Source organism: Chlamydotis macqueenii, chromosome 1 (genome assembly GCF_036417535.1).
Source record: "Chlamydotis macqueenii isolate bChlMac1 chromosome 1, bChlMac1.mat, whole genome shotgun sequence".
NCBI lineage: Eukaryota > Metazoa > Chordata > Aves > Otidiformes > Otididae > Chlamydotis > Chlamydotis macqueenii.
This window is the reverse complement of record NC_141556.1, coordinates 88,459,860-88,478,090: the sequence shown is the minus strand read 5'-3', so window position 1 is coordinate 88,478,090 and position 18,231 is coordinate 88,459,860. Positions and strand designations below refer to the sequence as shown.

The following is an 18,231-nucleotide window of genomic DNA, read 5'->3' as shown; positions in this document are numbered from 1 at the left end:
TTAATTTACATTTAGACATTTATTATAATATATTTACAAATATTTTAACACTATTTTGAGCTTCTGAACTGGAAAACAAATTACTCATGTCACTCTAAATAAAACACACTGGTTATACACTGAAGAGTTAAGCTGAAATCTGGCCTGAGGTGGATAGCGGGCATTCTCATTTCCTTCAGCGCTCAAAGAAATGGCCGTTTATAGGATTACACACAGCACAGAAATTGCAGAGGGACAGGCTTCATGTTCAGCATTGTGTTGCAGATCAGCACTGCACTAACTTCTTAGCTGGAAAAGCACTCTGCAAATATCCGCTACCTGAAGGATGCAGATGGGAGGGTGAGGATTCAAAGCCTCTGAGACAACTCACCCCAATCTAGTGCAGGCACTAGATACCAAATTCCTATCTGATATATCATGTTGGCACAAAGAAAATCCCTGACAGAGAGACAGAACAAGGGCTGAGGAATAATACAGCTGTCATTCCTGGCATGAAGAAGCATTTTTTTTTAACTTCTGGGACTGACTGGATTTTCACTGCTAACATTTCTGCCAGACTTCCTTTCAATGAACCGTCAAGACTAGGATGGAATATTTTGTAGGATACTTGCAGAGGAGACAGAACGGTCCAATCCTCCTTCAATTTGCTCTTAAATTAAGATTAAAGGGGAAAAAGGCATGATGGAGAGAGGGGGAAAGGAAGGCATAAGAGCTATAGCAGTGATCAAATTCACCCACGGACTAGCTCAGCCTGACAAATCTGACAGCTGATTAGGTGGTTTGCAGTCCTTCTGCGATGAAGGACCAAGGCATGGCTGTGCTCAGGATGTGGCCCTGGTTCGGGCAATGGATTGAGGGGATGATGCTATAGAGTTTTAGCCAGCTTTTCTTCACAGACTTCATAAAAGGGTTCAAAGTCAGACTGCAGGTAGCATTTCTTCCCTGGAGCCTTCTGATGAGGCTGTTTATTATGAAGTATTGCTTAGTCTAGAAGAGACGAGCGTATTGGTCTTGCAGGTCAATAGTAATGTATTTACAGAATGTCTCAATTGTTAAAAATGAAAGATGCAGACATAAAACTGAATGCTCTTAATGACAGAATGACTGAAATATTGGAATGTGGGTTCCATTTTCCCTTTGCTCTTCTCCTTTTCTCTCTCTGCCTTCATCTTTCCAACTCTTCTTTTATGCAAATATCTATACTAAATGTACAGCCATGTACACGAATTGCCAGTCACCTGCTTTTGGACCAAGGTTACAGCAGGTCTAGACTTTTCTATGAAGATTTTTTTGCACAGAGACCAAGGATGTGGTATCTGATGTTTTGTACACTGACACATTATATTTTTGGTTCCTATGATTCATCAAACTAGTTTGAGTGCATGGACCTTTTTACCCTATAATTTAAACTGAAGGATATTGAAGGGCAGCTGAAATTTTCCCCAGATAAAAAGAAGTCTCTTTTCTGGAAGAAACCCCCCAGAAATGCAAACTGTGCTGAAGGCTTTCTATAGAGTAAGTGTAGACTCATTAAACTTATTTTTTTTTCTTTTTAACTCCTTTATGCTCTTATTTTATATTTTTATAGTTTCAAACTTGCAAGATTGTGTGGGCTTGAAAGCAACCAAGACAAGTAGCCCAGTCCTAATTGAGATCTTTGTTAGTGCAGAATCTAGTAAAATTAACTAACAGTTTGGAACACATTAGCTGTGACTTGAAATGCCACTGATAATGTGCAAAAAAACCTCAGAGCAATAACTGGAAAAGGCATAAAACGTCAATTTTGTAGCAAAGCTGACAACAAAAAGAATATTCACTGTGAATTACAGTCTTCCTGATTTGCTAAAGCTCTTAGTGATTCTGCTTTCATAAAGGATCTTGTTCTTTCAAGGGATTTAAATACAGTAGATTATCTAACATGCTCAACTAATGCTTTAAGTTCTTTATCTGAAAGCTTATCCTTGATGACTTGGAAATCTGTGATCTCTTGCTAAGGTGTTTGGGAGGGTGACTGGTCAGTTCAGTGATGTGGCTATATATTCCCTTGACAGTTACACATTTGGTCAAGAACCACTGGCCTTTCTTTCTGTGGAGAGCTATCACATTTTCATAGCTTTTTTGGAAAGCTATTCAGAAAACTAATAACAACAGTCTTTGAAAAAGCATTAGTTCCTGCTGTTTTGCAGCTACTAGAGAAGAGGAAAATGTTCAGAGTGGAAAAAGCATCCACAAAAATATTTTGAAAAAAAATCAGAAAAGGTACATATTGATCATGTCAGGTATATGTTTGGTGGAAGTTAAAACTTCAGGGTAAGAAAATAACAACTTTGCTTTCTGAAAATCTGTGCCAGTTACTAAAAATATTTTAATGAACCATTACACTTTTAGATATACTGCACCAGCTAGATTGCAAACCCAGGTCATTAGAAGTTCAAACAGCCTGGTTCACAGCAGGACCTGAGAAAGCCAGTTTTGTCTAATCCTTACTGACAAAATAAGGGGAAAGAAGTAGCTAAGCTATGTGACAGCTAGTGATCTATAAAATGAAGCATTAAGAAAAGGGCTTAAGAGGAAGAACTAGAAAACTGCACACGGAATACAATGCAAGCTGGCTACAGAGAGAAGACCAAAAATTCCGCCTGAGAACTACAATAAAGGCTGGTAAGAAATCTGTGATAACTTAGCACATGGCATATATTAACTACCCGAGTATGTACCCAGCCTCTTGGGCCAGTTTTGTGTCCCAGGCAAGGCCCCACATTGTCATGACCAGAACTCAAGTTATCTCGATTAGACATCCCAGTGTTTAGCATATTTGCTAAAGTAAAGATACAGCAAGCAACTGCTGTGCAGATAATAACCACTGAGGCTTTAACTTTTCTGCGGCTTCTGTTACAGCCTGTACTCCATAATCTGTTAGAAAAAGATCCCTGCTTTCAGAGCAACCAAATCTAGGCTGAGTCCCACTTCAGCCCTGGGAGAACCCTCTGCAGGAAATATGTTGCTCTACCGCAACAGGACAGTCTGCCAAAACTAGTCAAAATTTTATGCCCCTGATTGCTGTTTAGGTGGTTTGTGATAGCTCTTCACTGACATATGCAGTCCTTCCTGGGTACGGCAAATATTTAGACTATAACTCAACAGGGCACCATTACGACGAAGTTCTACTGTAGGCCTGCGCCGAACTACATTTAAGAAAAGGGAGACTACCCTCATCTTTCTGTGCAGGCCTATAGCTCTACCTGTCTTTGCACTGGCTTTGGTGCTTGTCTGACCCTGCACAGAGCTAATCCAGCTCATTAACCCGAAAGAAAACTATTGACTTTCCTGGCCAATTAACTTATTGCTGAAGGGGCAAAAAACTGAAGGGCTCAAGTGGATGCAGGACCTTGCCTTTCAGCAGCAATGAGGATGGATCACCTCAAGCTGTTACAGATACCTCTCCTCTACCTAAGGGCTAATTTACACCTGTACTTGGCCCGCTGTGCAAAATGGAGTTCTTATTACAAAATTACATTCTCAGTTTTGTACAGACACATCCGACCTTGTCACAGCTGCTTCATTAAGAAATCTGGTCTCTGAGCATGCATAAAAGATCTAATTTTTATGGTAAATATTTCTATCCTGTACTTGTGAAGAATAAAAGGATAATTTATTAATATTACATGAGCATGATGAATTATTCTTCTATCCATTGACACCTACAGAGGATGAAAACGGCACTGCTGTTTTTCAATCAGCAACCTCTGTGGCACCTAAGTATCCAAAGATCCTAAAACAGTAGGAGACTTCCAGCCTTCTAATGTTAATTTTTAACAGCTCTCTGTCCAGCTACAAATTTGAAGGGCCAAAGGAAACCTCATGTTATTCCAAGAATCAAGCAGAATGACCGAGGTAATAACAGACCTGGCACCCTCAGTAATCCTAGACAAAACCATGATGTTATGTGAATTAAAGCAGTCATCCTATGTGTGATTCAATCAATAAGGAGTTAAAGGGTGGGAATATAATGAAAGCAAGTTCACATGGCTTTACGGAAACAAGTCTTGACAAGCAGGCCTGACTTCACTTTTTGATGAGATTACAGGTTTGTTTGATCAAGGTAACCACATGGATGTGATAGACTTGGACCTTCCTAATGAATTAGATTTAGTACTGCTTGACATTTTGATTAAAACATTAGCATTATATAGCCTTAATAAAACACATTAAATAGATTAAGATCTGGCTAATTGATAGAGTTCAGCAAGCTGTTCTAACCAGATACTCAGCATTGACTGGGGATATTTTTAGTGGGGCTCTGCAGGCAGGAACACTATGCTTGCTGCCATTTGATGTTCTGGAATTACACAGAAACATGGATAATATTGGCCAATGTCCTGAAGTCTAATGAGGAATGGGCAGCTATGGGAAGCCACAGTTTTGCCTGCATTGGCATAAATGTGTTTCTGGTATTTGATGACGTCCTTTCTCTGCAGTTCTGCACAAGCACAGAGGTTGTCTTGCAGGGTATAGTTGCAAGGCTGTGGTGTAGTCAGCTGGTGGTGGGCATACAATGATTTCTCTCAAGGGCCATTGATTTTAGCTACTAATTCATGAATTATCAAAAGGAGTAGCACGAATAGTTTTAAAAGTGTAAACTGTGAAACCAGGAGCTACCTATGAGTGGTCTTTAAAAGGCCCTATTGCACACTTCTACATGTCTTTATTTAAACTAGCACTAATATAAGCCTGAGATTAAAATATGTTTACAACTTTACAAAGTCAGGAAATTCTAGCCCATTGGCTGAAACAGAATTTGCTATCAAAAAAAATAAAACAAGCAAGCCAGACGAATGTTCTGGTTTTATTTAGTGAGGTAAGCAAAAATACCCAAAAGAGAACTGACCAGAACATTAATGATCAGTCATATACAAAGCATATACAATCTCTACTGCTACCACTTTCTGGTCAGCTGATCTAGGCATGTCTTTACTGATTCTCCATTTTCTTGGTGAGCTCTTTAATCAGAGTGAGATTAGATAATGGTGACTTTAATATTAGTCTCTTTGCTAGGTTTGATTCTGACCAATCTTTTTAATATTACTACATGTAGTCACAAGCTTACCTAAGCAAAAATCAAAATGAGAGTTCATACTGATTTTGATAGTGTAGACTGTTAAAGACGCTCTCTTTCTCAGCAAAATCTTGCTAGCAAACTGTTATCCCTTTAACATTTGGCTTCTGCTTGACCTTGCAGAACAAGATGACTGATAAATGTGAAAGATACTATCCAGAAGAAAACACTGAAGAATATGCTCTCTCCCCTTACTATTTAGAATACAGCTTCAGATACATATATCCCACAAGGCATTGGGATGTCTTATTTCATTTACTATATATCAACTTAACATTGAAAATCTTTCCACATTTTCAACATTTTACAAACCTGTTATTAAAATTCTCAGTGTCAAAACTCTGCAACCTCAGAAGTGTCCTACTAAACTTCAACACCATCTAAACACAGTGCAAACCTGCAACTGAACGTCTCACCTGTCTACTGTTTTTTTTTTTTCTCCACTAAACAAGAAGCAAGTGTCTTTTTCTGTGTCAAAAGCAAATCGTACCTTTTCCTTTTTTTAGTTCCTCACTAGCTAGGTCATTCAATGGGACCCCTTTCTGCGAATGTCATCACTGAGTTTCCCCATGTCCTGCACTGTCCTATCTCTCTCAGCACCACCCCACAACTCTCATTTCCATGGCTTTGTTTCTGCTTCTGGACTTGTGTCCAGCTTAGAACAAATTTTTCAAAAGGGACCTACAAGCCTTACAATCACAAGTAGTGAAGCAAAGTACGTTTCTCAGTTGGTGTTTTTAAACAGAAGTGTTCAATGTTTTGGGCAGTATCTGTTTGTTTTTTTTTTCTAAAGTCTGTTTTCCTAACAGCACATTGGCAGAGTGAGGATCCTTTTGGATAATCTGAGGTAGTATCTAATCATCAATACCCAGCGCTTCATACAGACTCTCTGAAAATAAATGTTGTTGATATTCCAAAAATGTATGCATCTCATTTCACTTCCAAAGGCATTTTATAATTCTTCTAATTTTGGTCATTCCTGTTCTTCACTTAAAACTAACCATCTTATCTCTGTCCTCCCTAGAACTGTCTGACCATTATGTTATCAGATTTTCTTCATCTAGCACCCCCTGACTCCCAATCTATTCTCCTTTGCAACTCTGTCCGTGACATTTTCCTCAACCTAATTATTTCATTTTTAACCTTATCTTTCCCTTTCCTGTTTACATTGCATATTGTTATCTTTCTTTTGGGTTTTGTTAGCTTGCTTTTTTTTTTTCCCCACTTGCACTGCCTGCGGCAAATGTAGTATCAGTAGGACATGGCATTCTTCAAATAGCTTCAATTGAGTTTTGACTTTTCCTTATTCTCCAAAACCCTGCATTTACATCTCTACAGATTTGCTTACTCAGTTCCATCCTCTTTTTCATTTCTGTCTCCTAGCCACAGTTCTGTTCTGTTCCTTTTTTTTTCTGGCTACAGAAACCTATCAACCTTTCCAGTTTCATCAGCAATATATCCTTTATTTTTCATAAAGACAGAAGTGAAGCTACAGTTATTCTTTGAACTTCACTGAAATCTTCTTATCGTTCAGACGGGGAGTACCTGTGAACACACAGGGATGAGATGGAGTTTAAAAAAATAAAATGTTAAGGAGCTCAGTGCAAGAAGCTGAAGTAAACACACCATTACCTCACTTCACAGAACTGCAGGATTTAAAAAAAAAATGGATTGGTTATTAGAGCAGGTATCAGAACTACACTAAGCGCTCCTGAAGAAGCTGCAAAATGAGGTGACCAATGTGCATCGCTTGCATGGTTTTGTTTGACAAGAGGTGCTGTATATTTAGTACTGCACAGAACAAGTTTGTTCCTTAGACTGTTTTAGTCATTTCCAAGCTTCCAACTACGTTGACAGCACTGTGCCATGAGTCACTTTTAATAGCTACCTCATTTCTTTCTGACCTGAATAACCTTTTTATAGAGTCTCGGGTGCAGTAGAACGCTTCTCGCATCGCACTTCAGAGGCTGGAGATGCCATCCCATCTCGTTTGCTTCCAGGACTTCGGAGCCAGCCCGAGCGAATCACCGAACCGTCCACGCGAGCGCCTGGGAAGGGCAACCGTGGGTTATTTTACGCCTCTCGGGAAAGAAAAGGGGACTTGCACTTGAGGTGCCAAGGCGGTAGCAGCAGACGGGCCAAACACCGACCCGCACAGGCCGCTCTGCGCCCCGGCGGGAAATGGAGGCTCCCCGTTGCTCAAGGCCTCGCCCTGTCACCGCCGAGACCGTCACCTGCCGGGACATTTTGGGCTGGTTTGGCCTGAAGCTGAGAAACCAACTTGAGCTCTCTCCACTGACGCACCACCTAAAGCGGCCTCCGGCCCCGCTCCCCTTCCTGCCCCCGCCGCAGGGAGCTCTTGGCCCCCCAGAGGGCCCGCAACGCCGCGCTCCCCACCGCCGCGGGGAGGGGCGGGTTGGGGTAGGCCTCCCGCTCCCGCCGCAGTGGGGCGTGGCTGGCGGGAGGGAAGGCCCCGCCCCCGCACTGCCCGCACGTTCCCCGCCGCCAGGCTCGGTTGGGCTTGGGGGGGGGGGGGGGGGGGCGGGGCATCGCGGAGGGAGGGAGCTTCACGGGTCCCGTCCCGGGGGGGGGGGAGGGAGGAAGGGAAACTCGCGGTGCGGCCTTTTCTATTGGGGAGAGTGCGTGCCCATCTTCGCAGCGTCCCAATCAGATGCCGCGGATCACAGCGGCGGTCAGCCATGCTGTCCCCCGCGTAGAAAGCGTCGGCCTGAGACTCCGCCTGGAGCAGACCCGCCCCCCTCCCCTCCCCGCCATTGACATCCTCCCAGCTTGCCCTCAGCAGCCAATCGGAAGCCGACGCTGCTGTCAATCACCAACCTTTGCCCCGCCTTGCCTCCTTCCCGCTCCCCGCCCCCTTTCCCTCCCCCCGCCCTCCTCCAGTGGCGCTGGCCGCGCGCGCCGAGGGAGGGGAGGGGAGGTGCGGCGGGCGGGGCGGAGCGGAGCGGAGCGTGTAGGAGGCGGAGGCGGAGGAGGAGGAGGAGGAGGAGGAGGAGGAGCTGTGGCTGCCGCCGCCGCCGGCGGAGGTTTCAGTACCTCGGAGAACGGCTTCGAGCGCGCCGGGCGGGCGGGAGCCGCCGCCAACGGCTGGGACCGCAGCCGCCGCCGCCACCTCCCTCCGCTCACCTGCCCCGCTCCTCTCGTGCCCCGCCCCTCCCCGCGCCAGGCACAGGGGCGTTAGGAACCGTCGCCTCAGAGCGGAGCGGCCGCGCCGAGCGCGTCGCCCCGGGTACCCTCGGCGGCGAGGGAGTCCGGTCCCCCTGGAGCGGCCCCAAGGGGACGGGGCACGGCGACGGCACGGGCTCGGTGACCGGGACGAACGGGGAGGGCTGAAGTGGGTTCGTCAGCTCAGGGACGGGACGGGTGGTCGGCGCGGGACGGCCGGGCTGGCTGAGTGGGGTCGCTCGTTAACCGTCGCTCCTGTCTCACGGAGCGGCGGCCAGGGCCGTGCGGGGCGGGTGGGCGGCGAGGAAAGTGAGGGGGCTCCCACCCCTCACACCCTCCCGGCCGGGAGCCCGGCGGGGAGAGGAGGGAGGGTCCAGGGCAGCGGCGGCTGCCGGCGGCACCCGCTGGGGTGGGCAGGGGGCAGAGGGAACCCGCTCCTCCGAAACCCTGGAGGCGAAGGTAGCCCTGACTGAAAGGCTTTTGAGAGGACGAGGGCACTGAATGTAGCCGAATTTTTATAGTTTTGGTCAAATAATCAAGTACCGAAGGCAAATCTTAGGCAGGGGAGAGAGAGAGACAGAGAGAGATGGAATCTACTGTTCTGGATGCCGGCTTGAATTTTTCATTTACTTTTCGGTTTTAACCACTGCTAAATGTGGATTTTGTGAGAGAACCCGATGGCGGTTGTTCCATTGTTCCTTGTTTGAACGTAAATCTTAGTTCTGCTGCTTGTGGATTTTTGTTTGGTTGGTTTTTTTTAAAGGACCTTCCTAGGTAGCTTTTACGTCTGGCGAAATGAAGCCTTTGTATTTTTCAATCAATTATACCTAATATTGACATTCTGTTGGGTACAAGAGACTTAAAGTGCTGCCTCACTCAGAGGACAATTAAAGACTTTCTCTTTCGCTACATGTAGCTGAATGTGTTACAACACATCCTTTCTCCCCCCCTAAATCTTCCGAAATATTTTTCCAAAATGAAGAAATTTAATTTTCGCAAAGTTTTGGACGGTTTAACGGCCTCATCCCCTGGTGGAAGCAGTGGTGGTGGAAGTGGGGCCGGTGGTGGCTCCGTGCACCCAGGAGGGACTGCAGGAGCTGCAGGGACTCCCAGAGATGAGATCCAGGAGACGCTCACTTCTGATTATTTTCAGATTTGTAAGGTAAGGTTTGAAATTTTTAATGTTTTTTACGATGGAAATAATAAAACCTATGTTGTTTGTGGGGGCAGTAATATGATACCAGTAAGCCTTTTACTTGGGAACTGCAGTGGTTGTATAAGGACTTCGGAATGAAAAGACAGAGATCTCGTTGATGCTTTTTTCTTCCTGCTGCAGAGTTGGAGTAGTCAGTAAATTAATAAAAATCTTGATTTCAGCATTCAGGGCCAAATTCTAAGTTCCACACTTGGACCCCAAACTAGTAACAAGATTGTGGGCAGGAAAGCAAATCAGTTGGTGCTAGTACAGATAACACTTACAAGTTATTAGAAATTCAAAATTGTATAGATCTGCTTCCTTTCCTCACTCTTCTCATCCTATCTTCCTTTCCTTCCCTTTTTTTTAAGGAAAAGGCACGAGCTGGAAATAAAGGACAGTGCAGCGATTACTGAACCTAGCACTTCAATTACTTGTGAGGGATTGGATGTAGATTCAGGGTGGTTCTTTTAGCATTAGTACTGAAGATGCTGATTACATGACAATAAACCTAGTGGGACAGAATAAATACCAAAAGTCGCCAAATTTGTTTGGCATTGGTTTTTATGTGTTGGTTAGGTCCTTAAGTGGGAATTTTCTTTGAGTAAAAAGCATAAGATATGCCTGTGTAGTTTAGGTTTCGAATCTGTTTTCTGCAACAAAGCTTTCAGCTGTGTCTTTAAATGTATGAGCAAAATCAGTACAAACTATTTGGTACTTCTGACCAACCCTAGAATATGAAAAATCTATACTTTAGTAATGAAGACCAAAACCAAAAGGACAGATTATATTATGATTCTCTGCTGTTGTCTTTGACATTCATTCTATTGGCTTTACTAGAAGTTTTGTTTGCTTCTTTGTTTTGTTTAGAAGGTTCAAACCCAGAATTTTTAATTAGTGCAAATTACATTATTAAGAATAAATGAACTTCACTTATTAAGTATAGGGAAAAGAAAGGAATGCCTTTTATTAAACAGCTACCAATTGATTTGAAGTTTAGGTTATGGCCAACTCGAGCACATTCTTATTTCTTTTTGTGTTTTAGTAAGAAGGAAGAAATATCAAGAAACAAGACAAGCCCATAAGACAGTTTGCAGGTCTGGTTCTTGTGAAACACACAGCTTTCCTGATCTCGCATATTCTTATTCTAATTCTGTTTGATTTTCAGCTACAGCTAGTGTCAAAGCTCTTACAGAGTTCAGGGGAAGAAGGATGAGCCCCTATGACTTAAAGAGTCAGAGACCTTTGGAATAGGTTTTACAATTCTGATTTCTGGAGTTTTTATACTTCTTTGCCATCCTGAACCAAAACAGGTTCAGGCCTTTTGACTTAAATTATTCTGTAGTTTAAGAGAGTGTCAATGATCAGTGTATTAGAATCATACCTGTTTCCCAGGGTTGAATTTGAGTCCTTTTGCTTATGTACACAGTAATTTAGCATTTTGTGAAAATCCAGGTTTTCAGTACAGCGATTTCCCCTTTTTGTCACTTCAGTAAAAAGATAATGCAAATAATAAAGATACATTAAAATATCGTTGGAAGGTCAGATATTCTGAGACTTCTAAGTAAGGCTAAAACTCAGCATGATTCTTCATGTTTAAGTCATTTGATAGGGCCAAAGATCTGTATTTAGGAGGATATGTTTTTATTTTGTATGGTATATTTGCAAAAATAGGCAACATAAGATGGAAAGAAATTTTCTGCCTAATCTCTGTTATTTCCTTGCTTTGGCTTGATATTACTTGAAGACGGTGTTATTTTCTGATAGATCTACTTGGAAATATATCTGATAGATCTGCTTGGAAATAGATCTACTTGGTGTCTAGGAATATGTCATTTTGAGAATATTTCAGTAGGCAATATTTGCCAGTCAGCTCTCCGGTTAAAATGTTCTCAATTAAGTAAATATTTGCATAGGAAGGCTTTTGGTTGCTTGCAGCAGCACTTGCTTATGAATGCATGGTACTGCAGAAGTCTACTCTGTAGTGTACAAAATACCAGTTTCCTTTTTTTTCAAGATACAAAAGTATGCTAAAAGCAAACTTCCAAAATACTTGGCAATTATGTGCTCATAAACTACCACAATGTTTACTCAACAGGCTCTAGTCAGTCAGCTATATTACGGTTTAGTAACATTACAAGCATGTTTGAATGAACCAACAAAACCCCACAGGCCCCAGTCCTGCGTTAGGTACTATGCAAGTGTTCTGAAGACAGTGGGACTTGAGGCAGGCGCAGCTTTCATCCTGCATGCTTCAGGGTGCAGGCTCTGAGCCATAATTTGTACTCGAATCAATGGGAATAAAATTAAAAATATAGCAAGGCACGTATAATGCCAGCTTTGTCTTCCCCGAACTTTTGCTCTGTAGGGCTTCTGGTATTTCAGTTGTGTGTTTTCATGTTGAGTTACATAAGTTACATAGGCTGCATATTTAGGGATCCGTGATCTGTAATCTGCTGCACACAGAACTGAGTGAAGCTAATGGCAGGTTTGGTTTGTTATGATCTGCAGAATCAAGGCAGATGAGCTCACAGTCTAAGTAGCACCCCATACTGGTTTTCCTTTCTTTGCTGATTATAAAATCTTCATTTAGATATGAAACATAAAAGCTGACTCATACTTAAGAATTAAAGGGCCTTGCCTTGCTTTTTTTATTTAAATAAATTGCCTTTCTGAAGTTTGTGGGAGGTCTGCTTGAATACAAACACAGATCAAATCCTCTACCAGAACACTGTTTTTATTGGTAGTGCACCTGATTTCATTAGTAACACACCTGAAAGCTTTCTTTCCATTTTGTGACATTTTTAGGATGCTTATTACCACAGTGTCTTTTTGAGATACAGATTAGAACTTAATAGAAGTAAATTGAACATTTCGTTTTACACTGCGTTCACAATGAGTTACTTTGGGCATTTCTATTTAAATCATTAAAGTAATCCTCTGTATTAAAAGACTAAAAATAAAATATTCTTGAAACTATTGCATATGAAATAGCTACAACCTTTTTAAAGCATGAGAAGTTTATATGTTGGTAGCAGTACTACCTTTTCAAAATATTCACATAATGTGAAATTTTGTCAGAACTGTATTTTGTGACAACAAGCAGCTGAGGTATAGTTTATGTATATCTAGGGCTACTCTTAGGATTTGGGTATCCAAGTGAAAATCATGAAAATATCGATTATAGTTCACATTAATTGAATTGAACGTGTGAGATAGCAGCATCATGCCAAAAACTAGGCATGATCCAGTAGAATGTTAGTAAAGTCTCTATTAATTTTAATTAGGATAGACCTAGTTTGTTTGGTATTTTCCCACTGTATATATGGCTTTTTTCTGTCAAGGATTTTTTAGGCTTGCCTATGTTTCTCCATTGCATACAGAAACTAATATACAGCACTGGGGAGAGATCTCCCTATTAATATAGGAAGTGAGAAGATGACACTTAGGATGTTGTAAATCATTTGGGTAGAACTTTGAGCAGAAAGAACATTAAAGGAGAAAACAGTGATGTTTTTATTACTTTTACAGAAGGCTGATTGTTAGGGATGACGCTGTTGTGAAAAACTGAATGAGAATGAAGATGTACGTTTTTTTAACAGAGTGCATATTCTTCATGAAAATAAGTCTCCCATAGAGAACTACTTGAGCTTTTCTTGAAGAACAATCATTGGGTTAAATTTTTAGAGCATGATATTAATAACTTTAGGCAGAAAATGTTTGAAATAAAGACCTCAGTTAAGACCACAGTAACAGTTGCACTTTACTAGACATAAAATTGATCTAGTCCAGTGTGTTTTCTTTAGCTGTAGGCAGCAACCGGATACCCTAGAAAAGGTTCAAGAACTGCCGAATTAATCGTCTTCTCACAGAATTATTCCCCAAATGCTGATGGTTATTGACTGCCTTTAAATCCCAAAGCATGAGATTTTTATTCTCTCCAAAATTGGTCTTCAGTGTTACTCCTGGGTAGTCTTCCTATCTAATAAACATCCCTTTTAATATTATTCATACTGATAGTATGGTTATAGTTTCAGTATGCACATTACCCAGTCTTTATACAAAACCCGTGAAGGCCGGAATGGTTTTAGGTTTTTGTTGAAACTGGTGTGGAAGCCCATGTCCAATTACAATTGTGCCAACCTAACCCTACTTATCTTTGACAAGAACAGACCCTCAAGATGCATCCAATCAGTAGCCAGTTTAAATACTTTAATTATCTGGATTTCCTATAAGGTGATCTTAGATTTTAGTTCCCAGAGTTTATAGATGGTAATACTTTATTTTGTCAACCTATGAAGATGAACATTTAGTCCTTCTGACAGCAGCCAAGTAGGTACTTTAACTGCAAATGCAAATTGAAGCTACAGTTCAACAATAATAGAGAGAAGATGATTTTTTGGAATGACAGTTTATGAACAATTCTGCACTAGCACATAGTTCTATTTTTGGTTGTGAAGAATTAAAAAAAATATTTGTTAGAAGCTATCCATAGTGTTTTAGTTAGTTTGAGCTGTTTGGTTAATCTGTGTTGTTTCCTTAGTAAGGTCATTCAGGAAAAAAGAAAAAAAATATGTGAAGTGCTACATTTCAGAGTAAAAACCAAATTTCAAATAAATATTAACCCTTACTTGTAAGTGCTCAGAGTTCATTCCATACTTAAATGGTAAATAGGATAATCTTGGGAAGGATTTTTCCTGTATACCAGAGTTTGGATCTAATGTTAGGTGCAAACCCTATTCTATTTAAAACTACAGAGTCATAAATGACACTTCTGTAGTTAGATGATGGTAATTTTATGAAATGTGTGATGAGCATAATATATTTTTTATTTTTAAAATGTTTATATTAATTGGAAATAGGACTTAAAGAAACTTGGAACCTTTTAAGCTACCTACGGTAGTATAACTGGATTCTCTTGTTTTGTTTTTTTTGCAAATACTGATCTTTTGCATCACTATATTTGATTGTTAATCAAATATTAATCCTAAATGCATTAACAGCGGTCTTCCAGTACCTAAAGGGGGCTTATGGGAAAGAGGGAGAAAAACTTTTCAGCAGGGCCTGTTGTGAAAGGATGAGGGATAATTGTTTTAAAATAGAGGGAGGTAGATTCAGAGTGCACATCAGGAAGAAATTTTTTTACAGTGAGGATGGTGGAACACTGGAGCAGGTTGCCCAGAGAGGTGGTGGATGCCCCATCCCTGGAAACATTCAAGGCCAGGTATGAGCTATGATTCCAATGCAGACCCTTCGTGGCCAGCACATGTAATTACAACTTCAGAACCATTTAAAGACTTTTAAGGTTGCAAAACACTCCAAAGTTCTAAATTTCTTAAATTAAGTTTGCTTGTGCATACAGCCTTTAATTACATGATCCTATATTTCTTCTATAGGTCTAATTTAGTAAAACTAGCAAGTGTTTGCTGAATGGAAAGCACTTCAGTATTTCTTTGCATACATAGAATCATAGAATCATAGAATAGTTTGGGTTGGAAGGGACCTTCAAAGGTCATCTAGTTCAACCCCCTCTGCAAGGAGCAGGGACATCTTCAACCAGATCAGGTTGCTCAGAGCCTCATCGAACCTGGCCTTGAATGTTTCCAGGGATGGGGCATCCACCACCTCTCTGGGCAACCTGTTCCAGTGTTCCAGAACTCAGAGTATACCTGAATATTAAGTTCCCCATGGACTTTCACAACAGAATTGCTCACTGCTGTGGTTTTGAAAGCTTTATAAACATTAATGAATATACTTTCATAATATTTCTGTGAGATGGAGATACTATTGTTTCCACTGTATAGATGAGGAACTGAGGCACAGAAAATCCCAAATGCTGGATTTAGTGTCAACTGTTTTGAGTTTCCAGCTTGACTTCCTTTGAATCTGATTTATTTTTTTAGCATATTTATTTTTATATCACTTGTGTCTTTCCATTATGCCTCCCATTGTTTTCACATTCTGTGGCAAATATTCCGCACATCCACAGAGTAGTCTTTAGGCTAGTTATTCATACTGTTAATTTATATGTCCACCTTAGTCAGGGTGGTTCTAAATTTCCTTCCTGTCTCAAATGGCTACAGATAGAATTTTGGCTTCAGATTTGACCTGTGAATTGTACCTAAGAGTATCATCTACCACCATTATTTCAAGTTGGGCAATCACAAAATGGAAACATGATTAGCAGCCATATGTGAGAAGCGTAATTCATGGCCCTTGGCTTGGTCATTTATAACTCTAAGTGATAAGAGCATTGTTAGAATGTCCTTTTGCAATTTTCTGTCTGAATTGTACCTTACACCTTCCTATTTTGTACCAAATAGACAACTTTTGCAGACAACAGCTCTTTAATTGTTTACTTTTGGCTTGTCCATAGGACAGACCTGACTGTGCTATGCATGGAGTGAGGCAAAAGTTCTATGGCAGAAAAAGATGATGAATCTCTACAAGAGGAGAACAAATTCATGTTACATAGATTATCTTAGTTCATGTATGTTCTATTTTTTCTGCTTTTTATAGTTGACCTTGCATTTTTAGCAATATATGAATCATAGAATATCCTGAGCTGGAAGGGACACCTGAGGATCACTGAGTTCAACTCCTGACTCCACACAGGGCAACCTAAAAGTTAAGCTATTTACTGCAATTTTGTATGCCATTTCAAGTGTGGGGTTTTTTTGTTTGTTTTGGTTTGGTTTTTTAATCCAAGGATTCATTAATTTCAATCACCTGAAGTCCGTGGATAAAGAACTGAAATTCAGGATATACTTTTTCTTCACATGATAAAGAGAATGTCCCTCCTCACTGAAAGCATGTATTAAGGATAGCTTAATATTCTCTCTGTTCAGGGGTCACTTTTTCCCAGGCACTTGTTCAGAGATCAGACCATCTTAAAAGAACACCAGTCTTTCCTGAGCTGATGATGGGACTGGGAAACCCCTGGATATCCTGGAAATGGTGAAAAAAAAACATGGAACATACTGAGGAGTGCAATGTCTTTACATTTACATAACACAGGCCTGACTCCTACAATCTGGTGTGGTGATGCCATCTCTCATCCTGCGAGAACTATACTGAGTTTATACCTGGGGCACAGGGCTTTTCTCACAAAGTTAATTCCCATCCCCAAGTTTTCTTCCATTCTCTCTCCTTTATTTTGTGTTCCATCATTTTTATCCTCTTAACTGTTCTTCCCTTCTAGTGGGAACTGGCCACAATGGATATACTGTACCTCACCTGTGGGCCACCAGTTAGTTAATAAGAAATTTTCTCATTGTTGTAGTGGGAAAAGCAATTTTGAATCTGTTCTGAGAGGATGGAGGAAATTCAGCCTGGTTCACCCATATCTCAGCGAGTGTTCTGATCATAGAGCTGTTGTGTAAAACATTGGTTGTATAAGCAACTTTTTTTCCTACTTATTTTTGAAATAAAAAGGCTTATACTTCACTTTTTAAAGAAATGCTTGAGAAATTAGAGGTTTGTGAATAAAAATGTGAAGTAGTGTGAGATTTTTTTTTTCCAAGTAGAAATATATATACTATGTATAACACGTAGCTGTACTCAGTGGAGGTTGACTAAATCTCAGACAGACCCTATTCTCACTTGGTTGGTTTAGATGAATCTCCATTCTTATCTGACTCTTATTGTGAGACATCTGATACTCCTGGTGTATGGTATATACCCAAATCCCTTTTTGAGGTCTGTGTGAAAATGCTGTGAAAAGTTACTATTAGTTCATTCACTTTACAAACAGAGAAAAAGAAGCAGTAGAGAAGTGAACTCGTGTACCCTAAGCTACATGAATGTACCAGTCTAGTGGCTATTGTAAGGAAAAGTGTTTATAAAAACAGCTTATAGGGATATATTAATTTGTCACAATGTATGTTAGAATCATTATAGGGGAAAGTTAGAGAACTGTTTGATTAGAAGTACTGTGCATCTGTGAAGAGGAGAGAAAGCAGTATTGTTAGGTACAGATGGCTGGTAAACATGCTTGAGTGTAATAAGATGTTATCTTTATGCAGTGCTGTGTCCATTCCTAACAAATCACCAGCAAAGACTATGAGTAGTTAAAAAATACTAGAGACAATCTGTCGCCTGTAGCTAGGGACAAAGTCTGATGAGGTACACTTTTTATGGTTCCTTTGAAGTTAAGTTGTGTAAGGTACTGGAAAAAAAGAAGACTCTTAGTATTTAAGGCTTTGAGTTGATGAATGCATGTACTTAAAAGTAGCCTTACTGAATTCAGTGGTATATGTGCAGATACAGGTGTATACGGTAGCATGTCTTTTTTCAGAATTTGAATCCAATCAATTAAAATAATTGCTTATATTTCCTTTTAAAATCTACTATATGAGAATGCTGTGAGGTCAAACACTCAGAAGTCAGGTCCCTTATTCAGCTAGTATTTGGTTACATCTACATGTGTGGCAATCTAGTCTTTATCATATCTTTTTATTTTCTTGAAGTGTCTGCTTATATTTTGTTTTTGTCTTCCATCACGCTTGGTTTGAACAGTACCCAACATGTGGGAAGGATGGATGCTATTCTGTGTGTATTCTTTGCAACGGTTCCTGTGAGAGAATCTCTGCATTATCCACTGGACATCACAAAAAATCATGCTAAATAAATTATGAGTGCTCATCTCTGCTTTGTTTATCCAATTCCATCTATCGTATCCCTTATGGATGGATATGTGCTTTCAGTTACACCTGTCCGGCATCAGTTGTACTACAGA

At 40.7% G+C, this 18,231-nt stretch overlaps 1 protein-coding gene across 2 annotated transcripts in view; it reads left to right on the top strand.

Moving 5' to 3' along the window:
• Positions 1 to 9,275: 9,275 nt before the first annotated feature.
• Positions 9,276 to 18,231, top strand: part of STXBP5L (syntaxin binding protein 5L) — a 202,723-nt gene continuing 193,767 nt past the window's right edge. For both annotated transcript variants that reach the window (XM_086760830.1, XM_086760821.1), the window contains exon 1: positions 9,276 to 9,461. In XM_086760830.1, the coding sequence (XP_086616956.1) occupies positions 9,276 to 9,461 (186 nt within the window). The remainder of the gene's footprint in view (positions 9,462 to 18,231) is intronic.